This window comes from Cyprinus carpio, chromosome A5 (assembly GCF_018340385.1).
Source record: "Cyprinus carpio isolate SPL01 chromosome A5, ASM1834038v1, whole genome shotgun sequence".
Lineage (NCBI taxonomy): Eukaryota > Metazoa > Chordata > Actinopteri > Cypriniformes > Cyprinidae > Cyprinus > Cyprinus carpio.
This window is the reverse complement of record NC_056576.1, coordinates 31,624,957-31,643,267: the sequence shown is the minus strand read 5'-3', so window position 1 is coordinate 31,643,267 and position 18,311 is coordinate 31,624,957. Positions and strand designations below refer to the sequence as shown.

The following is an 18,311-nucleotide window of genomic DNA, read 5'->3' as shown; positions in this document are numbered from 1 at the left end:
TGATACAGCACTCTGGGAACAGCCTATTCGTTCAGAAATTTCTTTCTGTGTCTTACCCTCTCACTTGAGGGTGTCAATGATGGCCTTCTGGACAGCAGTCAGGTCGGCAGTCTTACCCATGATTGCGGTTTTGAGTAATGAACCAGGCTGGGAGTTTTTAAAAGCCTCAGGAATCTTTTGCAGGTGTTTAGAGTTAATTAGTTGATTCAGATGATTAGGTTAATAGCTCGTTTAGAGAACCTTTTCATGATATGCTAATTTTTTGAGATAGGAATTTTGGGTTTTCATGAGCTGTATGCCAAAATCATCAGTATTAAAACAATAAAAGACCTGAAATATTTCAGTAGGTGTGCAATGAATCTAAAATATATGAAAGTTTAATTTTTATCATTACATTATGGAAAATAATGAACTTTTTCACAATATGCTAATTTTTTGAGAAGGACCTGTATATAAACTGCATGTCTAGAAACGGCAAGTTATGGAATCACTACAGCCAGCATGCTTTTACTTGTTTTATTTATTCAGCAGCAAATTAAGAAATCACAGCTATGACTTTTTTTTTTAAGCTGAATAGTCTGGCTTTGTGAAACAGCTCAAACAAATTAGTTTGTGCTTCAATCTTTGGGATCTGGCTAACTGAAAGGAAGCATGGCCCCAAAAAGAGTCAACTGAAACACTGGAAAGGACTATAAAACTCCTTTAAGGAGATTCAATGTGTGGCAAAATACATGCATGCTGGTTATTCCTAGTAAACCGTTTATACAATCTGAAGCAACTATGAGAGAAAAAAAAAAATTAAAGACAAAGGGCAAACATTGGTAAACGATGGAATATGGCAAAGCATCAAAAAAGAAAAAGCACCTTGTTTTTCGAGAAAATGCACAAAACAAATGGGAAGAAACAAAAGTCAGTGTTTATGACAATGAAAAATATACTGAAAAAGATTCACATACACACAAAAAGAAAACAATAGGGCTAAAGAGAGTCATGAAGAGTGGATGATTGAAAATTAAAAAAAAAAAAATTTGCATTAGACAAAATATTAGACCTTTTGTCTGGTCCCAACCAAATGAAACCGATGACTACCTGAAGACAACAAAACTTCCCCCATTCATTTTTTTAATGGGGGCACAGGTTACATTAAGGGCACTTGAGATGGCAATCATTACCTAAACAGCCATGGCACAGTATAATGAAACTTATTCTGTTGATCGAACAGTTATAATTTCAGGACAAAAGGATCGCACCACCAAAAAAAAAAAAAAAAAAAAAAAAAAAAAAAAAAAAAAAAAAAAAAAAAATTTAAACTCTACTTCATAAGTGGAGTCTAATCTTGATTTATAACTATTGATACCATAATCACTATTTGTTTCCAATTACTTGTTTCACAGGTGCAAAAGTAATAAAAAACAAAAACCTTATGACTTAAGACACACTGTTTAACCTTAAAAATGTTAAAAGGTTTATTTGAAATCAAATGTACAAGGTTGCATAAACACTTAACATCACCTTAACTCAATACATGGCAGTGCAGATATAAAAAAAAAAAAAAAAAAAAAAAAAAAAAAAAAAAAAAAAAAGTAACAGTAAAAATCTCAAACAATAAAAGTTGCAACAGTAAAAGCATGCATAAATTACAGTTTCTACAAGGCAGCACACAGTGCTCAAGTCTCTTTAACAATCCCACACTACGAGATTTGCTTGGCCAGGTCCTTGATCAAGGATGACTTAAGCTGAGAAATAGAAGCAATTCTCATCTGCTTTTGACTGGAGTACTTGTTCTTCACAGCCTGGAGAAACAAACACTCTTCAGTGAGTCACATTCGCAAAACTTCTAGACATTAAACTACATGAACCAAGCAGACAAGCTTTGCATCAGACTGAATCCACTCACCAGATGCTTTGAAAGCCCCTCATTGACTCTCACGACATTTCTGGCAATATGCTGCATCACAGGAACCAGTGAATCCTCAGTGTAGCCCATATAATGCTGAAGAGTAGGGGTCTGCAAGCATCAAATACAAATGGTCAGAGAGAAAGAAAACCACCACACACACACACAAAATAATGCCCAAGAACTCACCCAGTCACCACAGTTAAAGACCCTCAGAGTGAGGGCATAAGCGGCGCTAGCCACCTGGGAGGGAGGAAAGTGGACCATATCATAATCGACCATGGTGAGCTCCAGGAAGTACTTGGCCAGTGTGTGATGCTCTGCAGTAACCTGCAAACCAAATGGTATTAATATGCTGCAAGAACATGAACTTAACAGAAGTGCTACTAAAATGAGTCAGATAAACCAGCTTACATCTCCAATCTTGGAGGCTCTCCTAAGGAATTGTAGTGGCAGAGGTTTCCCAAAACTGAAGTTGAGGACTCTGAGGATTTTCATCTCCATATCACGGATCTGACCAGTAGTATAGGCACGATCAGTCACAAAGGCAAAGTCTGCAATCTCTGGCGGGTACATCTCTTCATACTTTGAGGCAATGAACATGGCTGTTACACCAACAAGCTGGAGCTGCTTCTTTGGAACTGGATGATCCTGATTTAAAAAAAAAAAAAAAAAAAAAAGAGGCCATTTATATAAAAAGATAAGTCAAGACAACATTACACAATGAACCAAAACAGGACAAGAACCCACCTGAAGGAAGCGATCAATTACTGCGACAGTCATGTACATGGTCTCCTGAAGCAGTTTAAACTTAATTTGGACTTGCACAAGCCAGTCAATAAGAATTGCACGCATATTTCCTGTAACTTCAGTTCCTTCCAGAAATTTTGGCCTAACAGCTTGCTCAATCTAGGAGACAAGTAGAAAAACTCAATACCTTGCCAAACACAAAATACTATCTGAAGAAGCTTCATGTTCTAGGCAAACCTCAAGCTGACGGAGATACAAATAGATGTCCTTGACATATTCACTGCAAAGCATGGGATTATCATGGTCATCTGCATCCACATCCTTGATATTAAGCATAACATCAGAGAACGCCTGACACAGATCATCCGAAGCACAGCCAGAGGTCTCCATGGGAACAGGGGAGGAGGGCTCGGACAAAATCTGCAATGGAAAACCAAAGTGAATGCTCATGCATCAATAGCAGAACCGGAGAACCAACATAAAGAATTCAGAATATAGAAACAAATCTGAACATCTCGGGGCCAGACACAGTGGGCATTGACCCCTGCTGGCTGATACTAGAACTACACAGTAGTGAGCATTTTTCCCTGATGATATCCACTCATAAGTGGGTTTACACAAAGCACAAGCAGTTACATTTTAATATAGGTTACAGTGACTGCTTAGTTTCAGACTGAAATTTTGCTGCACTGGAGTAATGAGAACTGTCCTCAGAAATCAGCAAATATGGCAGTCTGTGTCATGTACTTCAAGGGCAACCAGAACTAGGCCACAGCGATAAATAAATTTAAAACCAAAATCTAAACAGAACACGCAATAGCCCCCCCTCCTCCATTGAAATAGGCCAGGAGATTTGGGAACAGATACTTGGCCATTTAGAAACAGCTCCAAGAGGCCCACTTCCTATACAAAAGCCGCAGAGGAGTGTGGATATTACAGGAGCTTCAGTAGCTCTTTGGTATGTGTTTTCCCCATACTAACTAGATCTAATACTCACCTGAATGTCATGCTGAACTTTAAGAGACTCCTTTTTGGGCTGTTGAACCACAGGTGCCTTCTCAGCCACAACCTCCACCTTGGGTGCAACCTTCACTTCCTGTTTTAAGTGTACAGCATGGGTCAGACAGAGAAAAGACTTTGAAATCAATGTCCGTAGAAGACAGAATGCATTTACCTTCTTCCTCAAAGCCTGTCGTGTCTGTGGATTGTTGCCAATCTCCCCCAGCGCGGCCCGAGGTCTGAGTCCGGGCTTGTTCGCTACCGCTGCTTTTCCGGGCAGAGCGCTCTGGTTCTCGCTGCTGGCCAGACGGGTGTTCTGCGAGAGGTTCACAAATCAGCCTCGTATAAAGAGCGAGCTGGTTTAGGGTGTCGATAAATTCAAGACCGAGCAAGATCAGGTTTGAATTCTTAAGAGTGCTGAACAAACACGTAACGTTACTCGTTACACGAGGCTGGAACGTAAAGTACCAATTACAAGAGCACCAACGTAAGCGAAACGTGCCCTTTAAAAACATATGCCGTTTAAGGATTACGTTTATGCAAAACTTACATGGGGAGGTTAATCGAATATCATATAACTTAGTGAGCTATTAACAAAAGAGGTTAACATGCAAGACAAGGGACAGATTTCCGGGATATCATACCAATAAAAAAACAACAACAAAAGGATGATCTTTATCGTCATACTATAAATGCATGTTTACTAAAACAACCAAAAACACTTTAAAAACAACTTACCCTTGTGACGCGGAGAGCCATATTTTTGGAAGCTTGCTGCTGCGACTCGATGAACGAACTGATTGATTATACTCAAGCGAGCTCGATATAACCACGACTCTTCGCTGTGGTTTAAATTGTCGCTCTTTCGAGCGTGATTCGCTGGGTTCGAAAATCATTGGAATATGATTGGCTCAGTCTCAGCTGCTTTCAAGCGTTACCAGGACAACTAAGGAGCACGTGATGGCCAGGGGCGTGGATACCTTGTTGACTGTAGTTTTGTGTGCTTTCCACTGCCATCTGTTGATGTGGAGCGTGTGGCTGTTGTTTCGCTCCACGCACGAACTTTGTTCTTAAATAATTTGTTTCTACATTATTGCTCAGACTGAGAACCCAGCTTATGTTCCTCTTATGTTTATAACTAATTGATACTTATGCCTACTTTTTAAATTATATGAAGATTATAATTATTCATAATAAACTGTTAAATGATAATACTGTTTACTGCTGCTGTTAGTGATGCAGTGATCTGTATGAACTGCACATACCACTCTAATATATTTTAAAGGCCTAAAACTGAAACTTTAATTGACAATAACTACTTTTGTCGATGTGTTGTGTTGCACATTAGACAAAATAAACACTTAATTTAGCTTTCTGATAAGTAAATTTGTCATCGGTAGTTTGAGACATGTATTCAGTGTCTGAGTTTCCTTCATGCCATTAGAAATATGTGATAATTAATAAGTGATTTCATATTCCTAGCCAACCCACATACCAGGACTAATGCCTTGGTTACAAAGATTTTGCCTTTCCTTTTAATACTACTAACAATTTAAATGAATAAATAAATAAATGGCTGTTATCAAAACTTTTTTTGTTTCTTCATTTTTTTCTGATATGTAACTGATATGTGTATAATAAAATTGTATTTCTTATGTGAAAAACAAGTGATTGTAAATAGAAATGATTGGAATGCGACAAGAATGCAATATAAAGTATTTTAACACTTTTTTTGTAAAAAAGAAAAAGCAAATCTGTGCTCATAATATAATAGAATATTTTATTGTGTTTATAACAGAATCAGACAGATAAGACAGTCTGTCGAAGACATCATAAAATAAGTTCTTATTATATTAAAAAAAAAAAAATGGAGGAGAGCAAAATTACACCTTAAATCCCTACGAGTTAAAACAGCAATTTACATGATACACGTGCCATCTTTATAATATTTCATGGACTCCATCTGTTGTGTCATGGTTAGAACTTCGTGGAATCCAGTGCTTAGGCCAGACATGTGCTGGAAGTAGGCTTCTTTTTCCAACTGAATAGTCAGATTGTTAACACCGGCATCCTTCAACACGGCAGACACCTGAGAAGAATTTCAGTGGAAACAATACGAATTGGTCAGTTAGTTATACACTTTGTTATTTATGTCCACAACAATTGCAGAACAAAATATTAGAAACAATTACATCTAATTAAATGTCTAACCCTTTGGTAAAATGGTAATAAAAGCCTTGGAAAGCAAACAAATTGCTGTAAATTGGTAAACAGGCCATGTTTAAAGGGTTAGTTCAGCCAAAAATTAAAATTATGTCATTAATGACTCACCCTCATGTCATTCCAAACCCGTAAGACCTCCGTTCATCTTCGGAACACAGTTTAAGATATTTTAGATTTAGTCCGAGAGATTTCTGTCCCTCCATTGAAAATGTATGTACAGTATACTGTCCACGTCCAGAAAGGTAATAAAAACATCTTCAAAGTAGTCCATGTGACATCAGAGGGTCCGTTAGAATTTATAGAAGCATCGAAAATACATTTTGCTCCAAAAATAACAAAAATTACGACTTTATTCCGCTTTTTCTTCTCTTCCGGGGGTCTGTTGTGAACGCGACTGCTGTGACTGTTGACGTACGACGCTGCTGACGTGTTTTCTTTGTTATTGGGCGCACCAGAGAACACGTCAGCAGCGTCATACGTCAACAGTCACAGCAGTCGCGTTCACAACAGACCCGGAAGAGAAGAAAAAGCGGAATAAAGTCGTAATTTTTGTTATTTTTGGAACAAAATGTATTTTCGATGCTTCTATAAATTCTAACGGACCCTCTGATGTCACATGGACTACTTTGAAGATGTTTTTATTACCTTTCTGGACGTGGACAGTATACCGTACATACATTCTCAATGGAGGGACAGAAAGCTCTCGGACTAAATCTAAAATATCTTAAACTGTGTTCCGAAGATGAACGGAGGTCTTACGGGTTTGGAACGACATGAGGGTGAGTCATTAATGACATAATTTTAATATTTGGGTGAACTAACCCTTTAAGATGTAGCATTCATACCTGTTGAATAACTCGCTGTTCCACTACATCAGACATGAGTTGGAGATGAATGGTTCCAGCAATGACACTGGCGGAATGTCTCCAGACGTGTGGATCACGGTAGGATAAAACACCTTCGATTTTCTGAATCTGGAACAAACAAGCAAGCATTAAATAAAAAGGAATTTATAGATTTTAGAAAATTTGGTAAATCCAAAATTTTAAGCTACATTACTGATTAAAAGTTTGGAATAATTCTTCAGTCTCTTATGCTCACCCAGGCTACATTTATTTGACAAAAACAGTAATATAGTGAAATATTATTACAATTTAAAAGTGCTCATGCTGATCTGGTGCTCAGGAAACATTTCTTATTATTATCAATGTTGCTTAATATTTTTTGTGAAAACCATGATACACTACAATTCAAAAATGTGTGGTAAGCAATGTTGTTCTGTTGAACTACTTATCAAAGAATCCTGAAAAACATTCTTTCATGGCTTCCACAAAATTATTAAGCAGCAAAAACCATTTCCAAAAAATGACAAGAATCCATATTAATAATTGAGTACCAATAATAATTGATTGCACCACATTGGCATATTAAAATGATCTCTGAAGGATAACACGATAGTGAAGGCTGCTGAAAATTCAGCTTTGCCATTACAGTAATAAATTACATTTTGAAATATATTAAAATAGAAAACCGTTATTTTAGAACATTACTGTTTTCACTGTATTTACACTTAATTATTCCAGACTTTTGACCGGTAGTGTACTGTATATTTTTGCTATTCATACCTTTTCAAGTGCAAAGTTAAGGTCCTTTTCATGCTGAGGTGGCGTTCTCAGGAGAAGAACCTCACAGGCGTCCTTTAACAAAGGAATGACACTAAGAAAAATCAGTGTGGCAATAAAGAGCGAACAAATAGGATCTGCGATCAGCCATCCAAACTGTCTGATGAGAATAGTGGATATAATCACACCGACGCTGCCCAGTGTGTCAGCAAGCACATGCAGATACACTCCTGCAAATAGGAAATGGGAAAAGTCATTCTCAAAAGACAGGAAATCATCAGGATTGATAAATGATTATAGACTTCTCTGAACTAACTAACATTATCATCTATGTAATAAACACTCAAAACAGACCCACCTCGCATATTAGCATTCATTCCTTCTCCAGCAGACCCGTGAGAATGCCCGTGGCCGTGAGAGTGACCGTGTCCTCCATGACTATGTCCATGTCCTCCATGGCTGTGTTCTGCACTTCCGTGCCCATGGCCGTGGTCATGCCCAGAGCAGCTACCTTTGGAGGCCCCATGGGAGTGTGCATGACTGAAGGCACAGATGCCCACCAGATTAACGAGGAGTCCACCAACCGACACCGGCTTTAAGGAACAAATGGATTTAAGGACATGGATAAGCATGAGGCGACAGCTTTCTCATGTGAAATGTCAAAGTTTACTTTGCATTACTTTTGTTTGATCAACTTAAAGCAAAACCCATTTACGGACAACAATATCTTTGTCAGTCCTGACAACAATGTCTTGGAGGTCAGCTATACATACTGTTAACATGTCTGTGTTGATGTTTGGTGGATCGATGAGTCTGGTGACTGACTCCACAAACACAAAAAAAGCTATGACCATGAGGAACAGGCCATTGATAAACCCAGAGAGGATCTCCACACGACCATACCTGAAATGAGACAAGTCTTACTGTTAACAGCACTACAATGACAGAACACAATAACACCATGTTCAGTAATCAGGGTTCCTGCACCAATGAATTTCCATGACTTTTCTATCAATTATGATTATTGGATCATTAAAAAACAAACAAACAAAAAAAAAAAACTTCTGATTCAGACTAATGTGTTAATGAGTCATTTAGACTTATGTGAACCAGTTTGATCAATTCTTTGTAAAGAACAGAATCAAATCAAATCATATCAAGCGCCCGGGGAGCAACTGGGGGTTCAGTGCCTTGCTCAAGAGCACTTCAGCCATGGTTATTGAGGGTGGAAGAGAGCGCTGTTCATTCACTCCCTCCCACCTACAACTCCTGCCAGCACCGAGACTCGAACCTGCAACCTTCTGGTTACAAGGCCAACTCTCTAACCATTAGGCCACAGCTGCGCCCTAAATTTTTTATATTTTCTTAAGAAAATGCAAGTGATCCAAAACCCTCTATCACAATGGGGATTGCCGTTGCTATGCTACTTCTAAGTGTTCTGACTCTGAGTGGCTTTTAGCTCGTTACAGTGTGGTTATTAATGTGTTCTAGATGGATGCTTACGGAATCTACTCTCAAACCATTATGACTATATGTGCTCTGGATATTTCTCAGGTCCCCTCTACACTATAAAGAATGGAATACACCAGATTTTTGCCCTGATTTGCAGTCTGAATGAGTCTGTGCTAGTTGCAGAAGGTCATAGCAAAATTTCACAGAAAATCAGGTAGTGTACAGCAGACTTATAAGTGCATTACCGCCACCTATCTCTCACATGGACCATCAACACTCTATCTACAATCTCATTTAGGAGTGTCAATGGGCCATTTGAGAGATAGGTGGCAGTAATGCACTTATAAATCTGCGATCCGCCATAAAGCAAGAAGAAGAAGATGATGCCACGCAGGCTGCTGTGAGCTGCTTGTAAGACTGAGAGACTGCAACGCCTGAAGCTAAAAATCATAATTTGTGTTCTATTGAAGAAACAAAGTCACCTACATCTTGGATGCCCTGGGGATAAGCAGATAAACAGCAAATTTTAATTTTTGGGTGAACTATCCCTTTAACAAAGTGTGAGTTTCAGTTTGGAACAACTTGAAAGTCTGACGGTGTGATCCTCAGTCATTTTGCTTTTCTCTGTAACCATTTACAAAGTCAACATATCTATGATACCTACTGTTTTACAATCGGTTCAGATTTAAAAAGTCTTGATTCTGTATTGTGGGTGTACTGTAACAGGCTCTCATACTAGGTTGTTCGAAAAACACATTATTTTTCAAATATTTTACATGATTACAACAACTCTCTCCCCAGTCTGGCATGAACTGCTCGAATAGTTCCTGTATCAAGTGACGGCCCGCCTTCTGAAATACGAAATATGCTGTGATTGGTTACCTGGGCCAGTGTGTGTTGTGATTGGCAGCACTCGGTGCCTGGTTGGGAAATGTCATGCCCCTTATCATAGCCGCCTGCAAGTTTCAGTGTAAATATTGCGTCAAAATCAAATCAATTTGAGCGTGATTTAAACCCCGATGGTTGTAACCACTCTAAGTTCATCTGCCTTGGGAATCCTTGCGTGTCTCCGACATCGTGATAACACTCATTGCCTTCTCTAGTGCAGCTCAACCAAGTCTCATCCCATTCGTCGATATTTATGATATCACAAATGCCGGAATATAAGCGCTGTAGTCCAAACGAGTCATTCGTTGTAGTTTTTGAAAAGTGATTTCTGTTAAATAAAATATCTCCTTTTGAATTAGACTTTGAGCTTTGTAACTTTGCATAACTTTTTTATGCTCAAACAGCAAAATTACAGACTAACTAAGGTTGAAAAAGTGAAAAAGCATAATAGCACCCCTTTAAGATAATGTTCGACTTTATCCATAGCATTTTAAAGTGGTAATTTCCCAAAATAATTCAAATAGATCGTACATTTTACCATCAGTTTCTCGATAGGAATGGTTCGCGCAAATCTGATCACACTTTTTGAATGTGCGCCACTTGTACACAATTAAAAGAACTGCGCCTCAGTCATATTGTGCTGATACCTGCAACTCCGTTCAGTGGTGATTTAAATAATTAATCAATAGCCTGATTCTAGCTTTCCATTAACCATGGCATAAATATTGGGGGGTTGTACTGGCTATTTTTGGTTATTTGGCAAATAACGCCCCTGCGTGTAGTGCATTCCAACCTTAAGGTGCATCACATTAGTAATATTTCCGCAAAATTTTGTGGGAAAAAAAAAAGTTTTTGTAAACAGCATAGCAATATATTATGCATAGTATGTCATTTTCAAACCAAGCAACTTTCTGTTAGTCAGCGTGACTCTCTAAATCTCTAAATCAAGGATTTCTATTTGAATGACTGGATTTCATCTGTGAAATTTCACAGAGCAATGGTAAATGTGACTGCACCTTTAAGTCTACAGTATTGTATTTTATTTTTTTGTGCATTTTTATTGTCCACAAAACAAAATCAGTCTAATTGGTTACAAATTTATAACAAATAAAAGCTAATATGGGATTTTTCTTCAAATTAGCACAACCTTACCCATAGGAATATATCCTGGTCGCTTTCCATCTGGTCATGAGGGCAGCAAACAACCCCAGAACCAAAGCCGAGCAGTCAAACAGCATGTGGAATCCATCAGAGATCAGCCCCAGACTATTGGTCCACACACCATAGAAGAGCTCCACAAATGTGAAGGCCTGAATCAAGATCAACACGATTGTTTATATACTGTTATTTATATACGGTCATTTATTAAAATCTAGGTAAGTTAAAGCAGATTACATTTCAATGCCACAATTCCACAAGACTTTTGAACCATACAATCATTCCCTGTAAATATGACTTGGCTTCAAGAAATAACAAAAAATTGTAAGGTATTAATATTAAAGGACTTAAACTGAGTGTCTTCTACACTCATTGCCCAAAATCTAATAAAACCATGAGCTATCATACCAGGTTGAGACATAGGAAGTAGAAGATCTGCCGTGAATCATATTCCTCCAGGATCTGTTTGAGCGAGTCTTTGATGAATCGAGGCAGAGACTGGGATGTGTGCTGGAGCGCATCTCCCATGAAGTTGTAAAGAGGAGTTCCTTCAGGGGAATAACCCACCAATGTTCCCTTCTGACCCTTTGAAGATGGGGCTGACAGTATGCTATCAGCTGAAAACATCAAATGGTTCATTCAATTAGGAAAAAGTAAAATGTATTGTTTTAAAACAGTAAATGTAAATGTTTTAACATTTACAACATTGTGATTGGTTCTGTGATGGGAGAATATATAAAACTTTCAAACTCTTAAAAAGAACATTAAATCTTCTATCAGAGATCTAAACTTACCCATGATGAAGAAGCAGGCGCTGACCAGCACTCCACCAGACAGCACATGCTCAGTGCTACTCTGATGGACTGGATTACTCACGGCTCTGAGCTGGTCGGTTAGCGGGTGGGTCCAGAAGTTTGCCAGCAGCAGGCCACCGAGGAACAGGGAGATGGAGCCATATCGAGCGCAGCGTGAGGTTTCCAGCTTTGCCATGCAGATGGATTCCACGTAAAAGTCCAGTATCATCACAGAGAAGATGATCATGGCGAATGGCAAGATGAGGCCAGACCAGGATTCTACCTTACTCTGAGGATTTTCATTTTAAAAAGATCAAGAACTTTTAGAAATATCTATATACTTTAAAATGTTTATATTAAGATCAATATATTGCAATATGGTACACTAGTTTGATTGAAAAAAAAAAGTTGATAAATTTGAATAAATTAGAAATACTAACAGCCTCCAACTAGTAATAATACAGTATGTTTCATCCCCAGGTCATTCTCCAGGTCTAGAAATCACACTTATACTACCACAAAGTTTGGATGTTTGCAGAGCACCCCAGGTTGAGAACCACTACATTATGAAGAAAGCTTCTGCTGGGGCTTACCTCGGTGGTTGCAGACAGCACTATGACCCAGGGCAGTAGAACTACAGCGGACACCAGGTTAGATAAAGCATAAAGGCGTTTTGTGCCCCCAATCTCCACTGATAATTTTCTAGATGCTGTGTTGAAGGCCACCTTCAGGCACAGAGCTAGAACCAGAAGAACCACTCCACCCTGCTCAGAAAATGAAAGTTAATCACCATGATCTCGCTGATCCTTCATCTGAGCACAACATCAGTGAGTAGATGAGTCTGTACTGCAGTAAACAATGACACAACTCTCAGGAGCAGCATTTAAAGGTTTTAAAATAGTGATCAAAAACACACCTTGTGGTCCGCCACACCTAAAAATGCAATTCCTGTGTACAGCGCATGGGTAAGAGCACTGTCATGGTGACCCTCGGCTAGAAGAAGTAGAGTTAAAGTCTATACAGTTGTAGATACACCACAAAGTTAAAAGTGCCAAATACTAGGGGTGTAACAATATACTGCAATACAAAAATGCAACAATATGTACTGTGAAGAGTGTCTCTCTATCTCTCTCTCTCTATTGTGTATAGGTCACCAAAAATTGCAATTTAGACAGATTTAATTTCGCATTATAGATGGAAAATAAATAAAAAATATAATACTTTTTTTAATAAAATATATATATATATATATATTTTAATGTAAGTAGTCAGGGACAGACTGTAAGCATGTGCATATATAATTCTGCATTTTTAGCTAAGCAGAATCATGGATATTTCTATTCTGGTGTTACCATTGCCCTGTACATGGTGGAGAAGGACCAAATTCCAAGCAGATTCAAGTTCAACCCTGATGTAATACCAAATTTTGTTAAATATTTAGAAGTCTTAGAAGTAATCATTTAAAAGTGACATTTTATCTCTATTTTGGCTTTGTTTGAAAAGTATAGTTAGAGTATTGTATGGTTAAATCAGTATTGTGTATTGAACCAAATTGTGGCTTGATTAGACCGTTAACACCCCTACCAAATACACACTCATGATGGTGACTGTAAATGTCATTCCAAATAATAAAATTATTATAAAATAACTGATACCACCTCTGAAATGACTTTCCTTTTCATCTGAAAACAATCAATAATTTTAACATTTTGCCTGCATGGTGTCATAAAATTATAAATTACACGTTAATAAAATAACAGTTAAAACATATTTTTAGCTTTTCAAGGATACGGTGCTCTGCCATTTTTGCCATGAGATCATCATTATCAAAGAGCAATAGGCAGATCACAGCAATTATGAAGAAAGCAGCACCCCTCGTCTATAAAAAAAAAAAAAAAAAAAAAAAAGTGCACAGAGATATATGCCAGCTGGTATACAGTTGTGTTCAAAAGTTTGCATACACTTTGCAATATCTGCAAAATGTGTGTTATTTTACCAAAATAAGAGGGATCATAAAAAGTGCATAGTATTTTTTATTTAGTACTGGCCTGACTAATAAAAATGACCCCATTCAAAAGTTAGCTGGATGATCCACAGCTGTTTTTTTTTTTTTTTGTGATTGGAGTTGTTCATGAGTCTCTTGTTTGTCCTGAACAGTTAAACTGCCTGCTGTTCTTCAGAAAAATCCTTCAGGTCCCACAAAATTCTTTGGTTTTCCAGCATCTTTTCACAAATGAGAACAACTGAGGGATTTACATGCAATTATTACAAAAAGTTAAAACGTTCACTAATGCTCCAGACGGAAACACAAAGGGTGTAAACTTTTGAAGAGAATAAAGATGTGTACATTTTCTTCCTAAATATCTTTTTTCTTTTCATTTAGTACTGCCCTTCAGAAGCTACAGAAGATTCTTACATGTTTCACAGAAGACAAAATAAGTTCAATTTACCCTGATCTTCAAATTCAAAAAATGTTCACCTCCAGGCTCTTAAATCATCGTGTTTCCTTCTGGAGCATCAGTGAGCATTTTAACTTTTTGTAATAGTTGGATGTAAGTCCCTCAGTTGTCCTCAGTGTGAAAAGATGGATCTCAAAATCATACAGTCATTGTAAAGGGTTTAAATATGCAAAAGATGCTGGAAAACCAAATAATGTGTTCAGTTCAAGACAATCAACGGACTCATGAACAAAAATCACAAAATAAAACAAAACAAAACAAAACCAGCTGTTGATCATCCAGGTAACAACACAGTATTAAGAATCAAGTGTATGTAAACCTTTACCTTATACAAAGCGACTTACAAATGAAGAATACAAGCAATTCATCATTAAGAGGAAATAAACACAAGAAGCACTATTAATACTCAGTTTACAACATTGTTTAGAATAGTATAAGATGAGCAATGAGGGATTAATGAATAGTGAAAGGGATGATTTTTTTTTTTTCTTTTTTCAACAGGATGCGGTTAGATGCTGACAGAAGAGATGAGTTTTTGGTTGGGGCTTTTCTTTGATACAGTTATGATTTCTCTAGAATTCTGACCTTAGAAGGTCCCCCTCCAGAGCTGGTGAAGAGAACGCTGAGGAGAGAGATCACCACCAGATCACTGTGCTCAAACAGCAAAAGGGTCCTGAAAGAAATCTCATCCGTTTAGGCCAAATGCTCGTTAAATAACAGCACAGAGGGAGGAAGATGTTATTTTTTAGATTTAGCCCAAAAACAAACCTGAGTGGTCCACAGAGGGTCAACCCAAAGAAACCCAACAGGGAGATGATACAGCTCATGACAGCATGCTTGAGGATTTTAATCCACTGAAATCAGAAGTTAAACAGATGAAATATCATGTTCATAATAGGAACAAATCCACATGAAATCTTATTACATGCCATTTTTGCTGTAACTTTTAATACAATCAGCATTAAATGGTATTAAATAGTTTATGTAAGTTGAGAAGTTCATGGATATATCATGCAAAATTAGACCAGGAATGTGTATTAAGTAAACAGTGTCTTATTGACTCTAAAGGGTTAGTTCATCTAAAAATTTCTATTGACATTTAGGCCCTGTTTACACTAGCGTGTTTTCGTTTTAAAATGGTGTTTTAAAATGAAACGATTCTCGTATACACTTGGGTTTTCACTGCATTTCAGAAACATTCTCCGTCCACACTACACAACTGAAAACGCATGTCACATGACCATTCATGCATGTACAACAATGAGCATGATGTTATTGTTTACACGGTCATCAAGGATACGCAGAGCGAATGTAGGCAACCACGCTATCGTTTCAATAATCTCCAATTTGGTCCGTTTACACTGAAACGCAACCCCAGAGTTTTCAAACTAAAACAGGGTCTGCAGCGTTTTCACAAAATCTCCGTTTTCGAGGGTCAAACATGCTGGGGGAGTGAAAACAACAGGCGTAACCATAGCAAACATTATGCGTTTTTAAATGAAAATACACTAGTGTAAACATAGCCTTAAATCACCCTCATGTTGTTCCAATCTTCAAAACACAAATGCAGATATTTTTTAAGAATCCTAAGAGATTCCTGTCCCTCCGTTGCACACAACCAAAACTTTGACACTTCAAAATGTTCATAAAACACTGTAAATGTAAAACATATGAAACAAGTGATTTAATCCAATTCTTCTAAAAGTCACAATCACTTTAAATAATGAACAGATTTTATGTAGCCTTTTATTCACATATAGACATTTCACAACACACACAGAGCATGTAAAATATAGAAAATGGAACCTCAAATGTGCTTGCTTTGCACATTTAGGATGGCACAAGTACCAATGAGGCTTGTTCTTGCAGGTCAATCAAGTACAGTTCAGCTATGTTAATAAAAGCTTTAATTGTATCATATAAAGCGATCACACCTAATACTTGGATTATACCACTTAATTAATATGATTACTCTTACAACATTTTTTTGTACTTTTTTAATATATGAAAGTTTGAGTTTTGTGGACTTTTAATGGAAGGACTAAAAGGATGAGAGAATATAAATATAAATAAAATTATATATATATTTCATTTGTGATTTGAAGATGAATGAAAGAGTTATGAGGGTGAGTAAATGATGACAGTAGTTTCACTTTTGGCTGAACTAATCTTTTAAGTGGTAAGAACTTGAAAATTGAAGAACATACTACCTGTCTCTTGGGGATCATTTTTCCAGATGAAAATGGCTTTTGAAAGAAAATCAGTATCACAGCACACCTATGCATTAGAGGAATTTATATAATCAAAATACTGTAAACAAACAATCATGAGATTCACAATCTGTAATATATTCATTTTATGATGCCATTCCTTACCCCATTTTCAAAATAAAGAGAAACTGTACAATGTGCACAACTTTAAGGAGATCATATGACTCAAATATCCCAAAAGCCTTCAGAAGCTTGGTAAAGTAGAGTAATACTATGTACCGGGTCAGTCTGGAAATAAAAAACAAAACAAAAAAACATTCAGTTGAAGTAGACAAAAACAAGTTGTGCTGCTCTTATCAATTTGAAATCATACAATGTATTGGTACTCCAAACCACTTTCAAGAACACTTTAGTACTTTTCAGTAAGTCATCCATTAGTTGGTTCACTAGAAAAACATGAGCACTTAGAAACGAGCAATTTTTAAGTACATGGCAATATGGTAAAACCAGCATAGTTTTGAAGCACCCTACCAAACAAAGTAATTCCATAAGCAATTGATAATCCCTCAGTACTAAGGAACAAATAAAATGATTAAAGCATTATTACCACTATATTTCCACCACTATACCATGTACTTGTTGTTGTTTATGAGTATTTAGGGAATTATTAACACAGATTCTTGTCTTACCTGGCATTTGGAGCCTCAACTCGTCCCAGCTTCCCACCTGAGATGACATTACTGCTGTATTTTTCGTCCATGCTTCTGCTGTGCCCGTTTATGTCATAAATATTTCACTGTTTATCTATTTAAAGAGCTCATCACTGAGAAACAAAAGCGTTTGTGTCTTACTATGTTAGCCTGTTTAGACAGCTGAAACCGATAATAACCGCACAATTGAGAGCTCTTTGGTGCTGAAATCGCTCAAGTACTTCTGACCCACAGCGCCGAAGCCTGAAACAAAAACCGTTGATTTTCAAAATACATATTTAATGAAAATAATCTGTTTTCACTAGCTAGCAGCTACATTGTTTAGTGAGGTGGTAGTTGAAGTGACGTGAACATTTCCCGACATATGGCTTCCATCTGTGACGCTTTTCAAAATACAAGTCATGTTCCTCATTCCGCTCAGTATAAACACATCGAGACACAAATATTTACATTAAATATATTCTATTAATTATGTTATTTATAAAATCTAATATAACAAATATAAATCTATCGTTACATGTTCTCCGATTTATTTTTTATTTATTTATTTATTTTTATTTTTTGCGTTGACTTATTTATTTGCTTTGAAATTCGATTGTTTATTTGATTCATGACCTAGTGTGGGTGGTGTTATGCTTTTATTGTCAAATTATTAAATGATTAATTATTTTATTAAAATTATTATATTCATTATTTTTTGCTTAAGTGGTGGGGATTCAATGGTGGTTATTTCTGCAGGTTATATTGTTACACAATATTGCATGTGACTGAGTGAGTCACTGAATCATTTTTTAAACTGATTAGTTCACAATACTGTTGCTCTGAGACGCTCAGTGGTCGATTCTGATTTAACTTTGTCTAGAAGAAACTAATGTCTTTGTCGGAGCAAAATACACAAAGTAACAGGCAATGTTGTGTGTAAATAAAAGTGAATTAACTTCTTGTTTATTGAACTGTTGTATAAAAACACACTCACAACAGTCGAGCTGTTGGCCTGAATACCAGCACTGCTGTGATTACCTTGTTAGATGTAGTATGACATGCCTATTAATGTTTTAGTATGAATTAGTTTGAACATGAATATGAATTTAGTATGACCTTTTATTTTTTTAACCAACTTATAAATTTCATTTGGGCTAATTTATACAT

General features: G+C 36.9%; 2 protein-coding genes across 2 annotated transcripts; both read right to left on the bottom strand.

Annotated features, from left to right (window-relative positions):
- Nucleotides 1-1,441: 1,441 nt before the first annotated feature.
- Nucleotides 1,442-4,542, bottom strand: LOC109080386 (G2/mitotic-specific cyclin-B1). The gene is made up of 9 exons (XM_019095451.2): nt 4,385-4,542; nt 3,822-3,962; nt 3,645-3,743; nt 2,885-3,067; nt 2,648-2,806; nt 2,312-2,548; nt 2,087-2,227; nt 1,898-2,008; nt 1,442-1,793 (listed from the first exon to the last, which is right to left on the bottom strand). The coding sequence occupies exons 1-9, from the start codon at nt 4,403-4,405 to the stop codon at nt 1,692-1,694; spliced, it is 1,194 nt and encodes a 397-aa protein (XP_018950996.1). The 5' UTR covers nt 4,406-4,542; the 3' UTR covers nt 1,442-1,691.
- An 859-nt stretch (nt 4,543-5,401) lies between these two features.
- LOC109080384 (zinc transporter 5) lies at nt 5,402-17,547 on the bottom strand. Its single transcript, XM_042756899.1, has 16 exons — nt 17,142-17,547; nt 16,618-16,740; nt 16,453-16,519; nt 15,011-15,096; nt 14,828-14,915; nt 13,575-13,662; nt 12,700-12,776; nt 12,377-12,547; nt 11,784-12,072; nt 11,398-11,606; nt 10,984-11,141; nt 8,265-8,394; nt 7,850-8,084; nt 7,495-7,721; nt 6,715-6,843; nt 5,402-5,735 (listed from the first exon to the last, which is right to left on the bottom strand). Exons 1-16 carry the CDS (start codon nt 17,210-17,212, stop codon nt 5,565-5,567), a joined length of 2,319 nt encoding a protein of 772 aa, XP_042612833.1. The 5' UTR covers nt 17,213-17,547; the 3' UTR covers nt 5,402-5,564.
- Nucleotides 17,548-18,311: the final 764 nt, after the last annotated feature.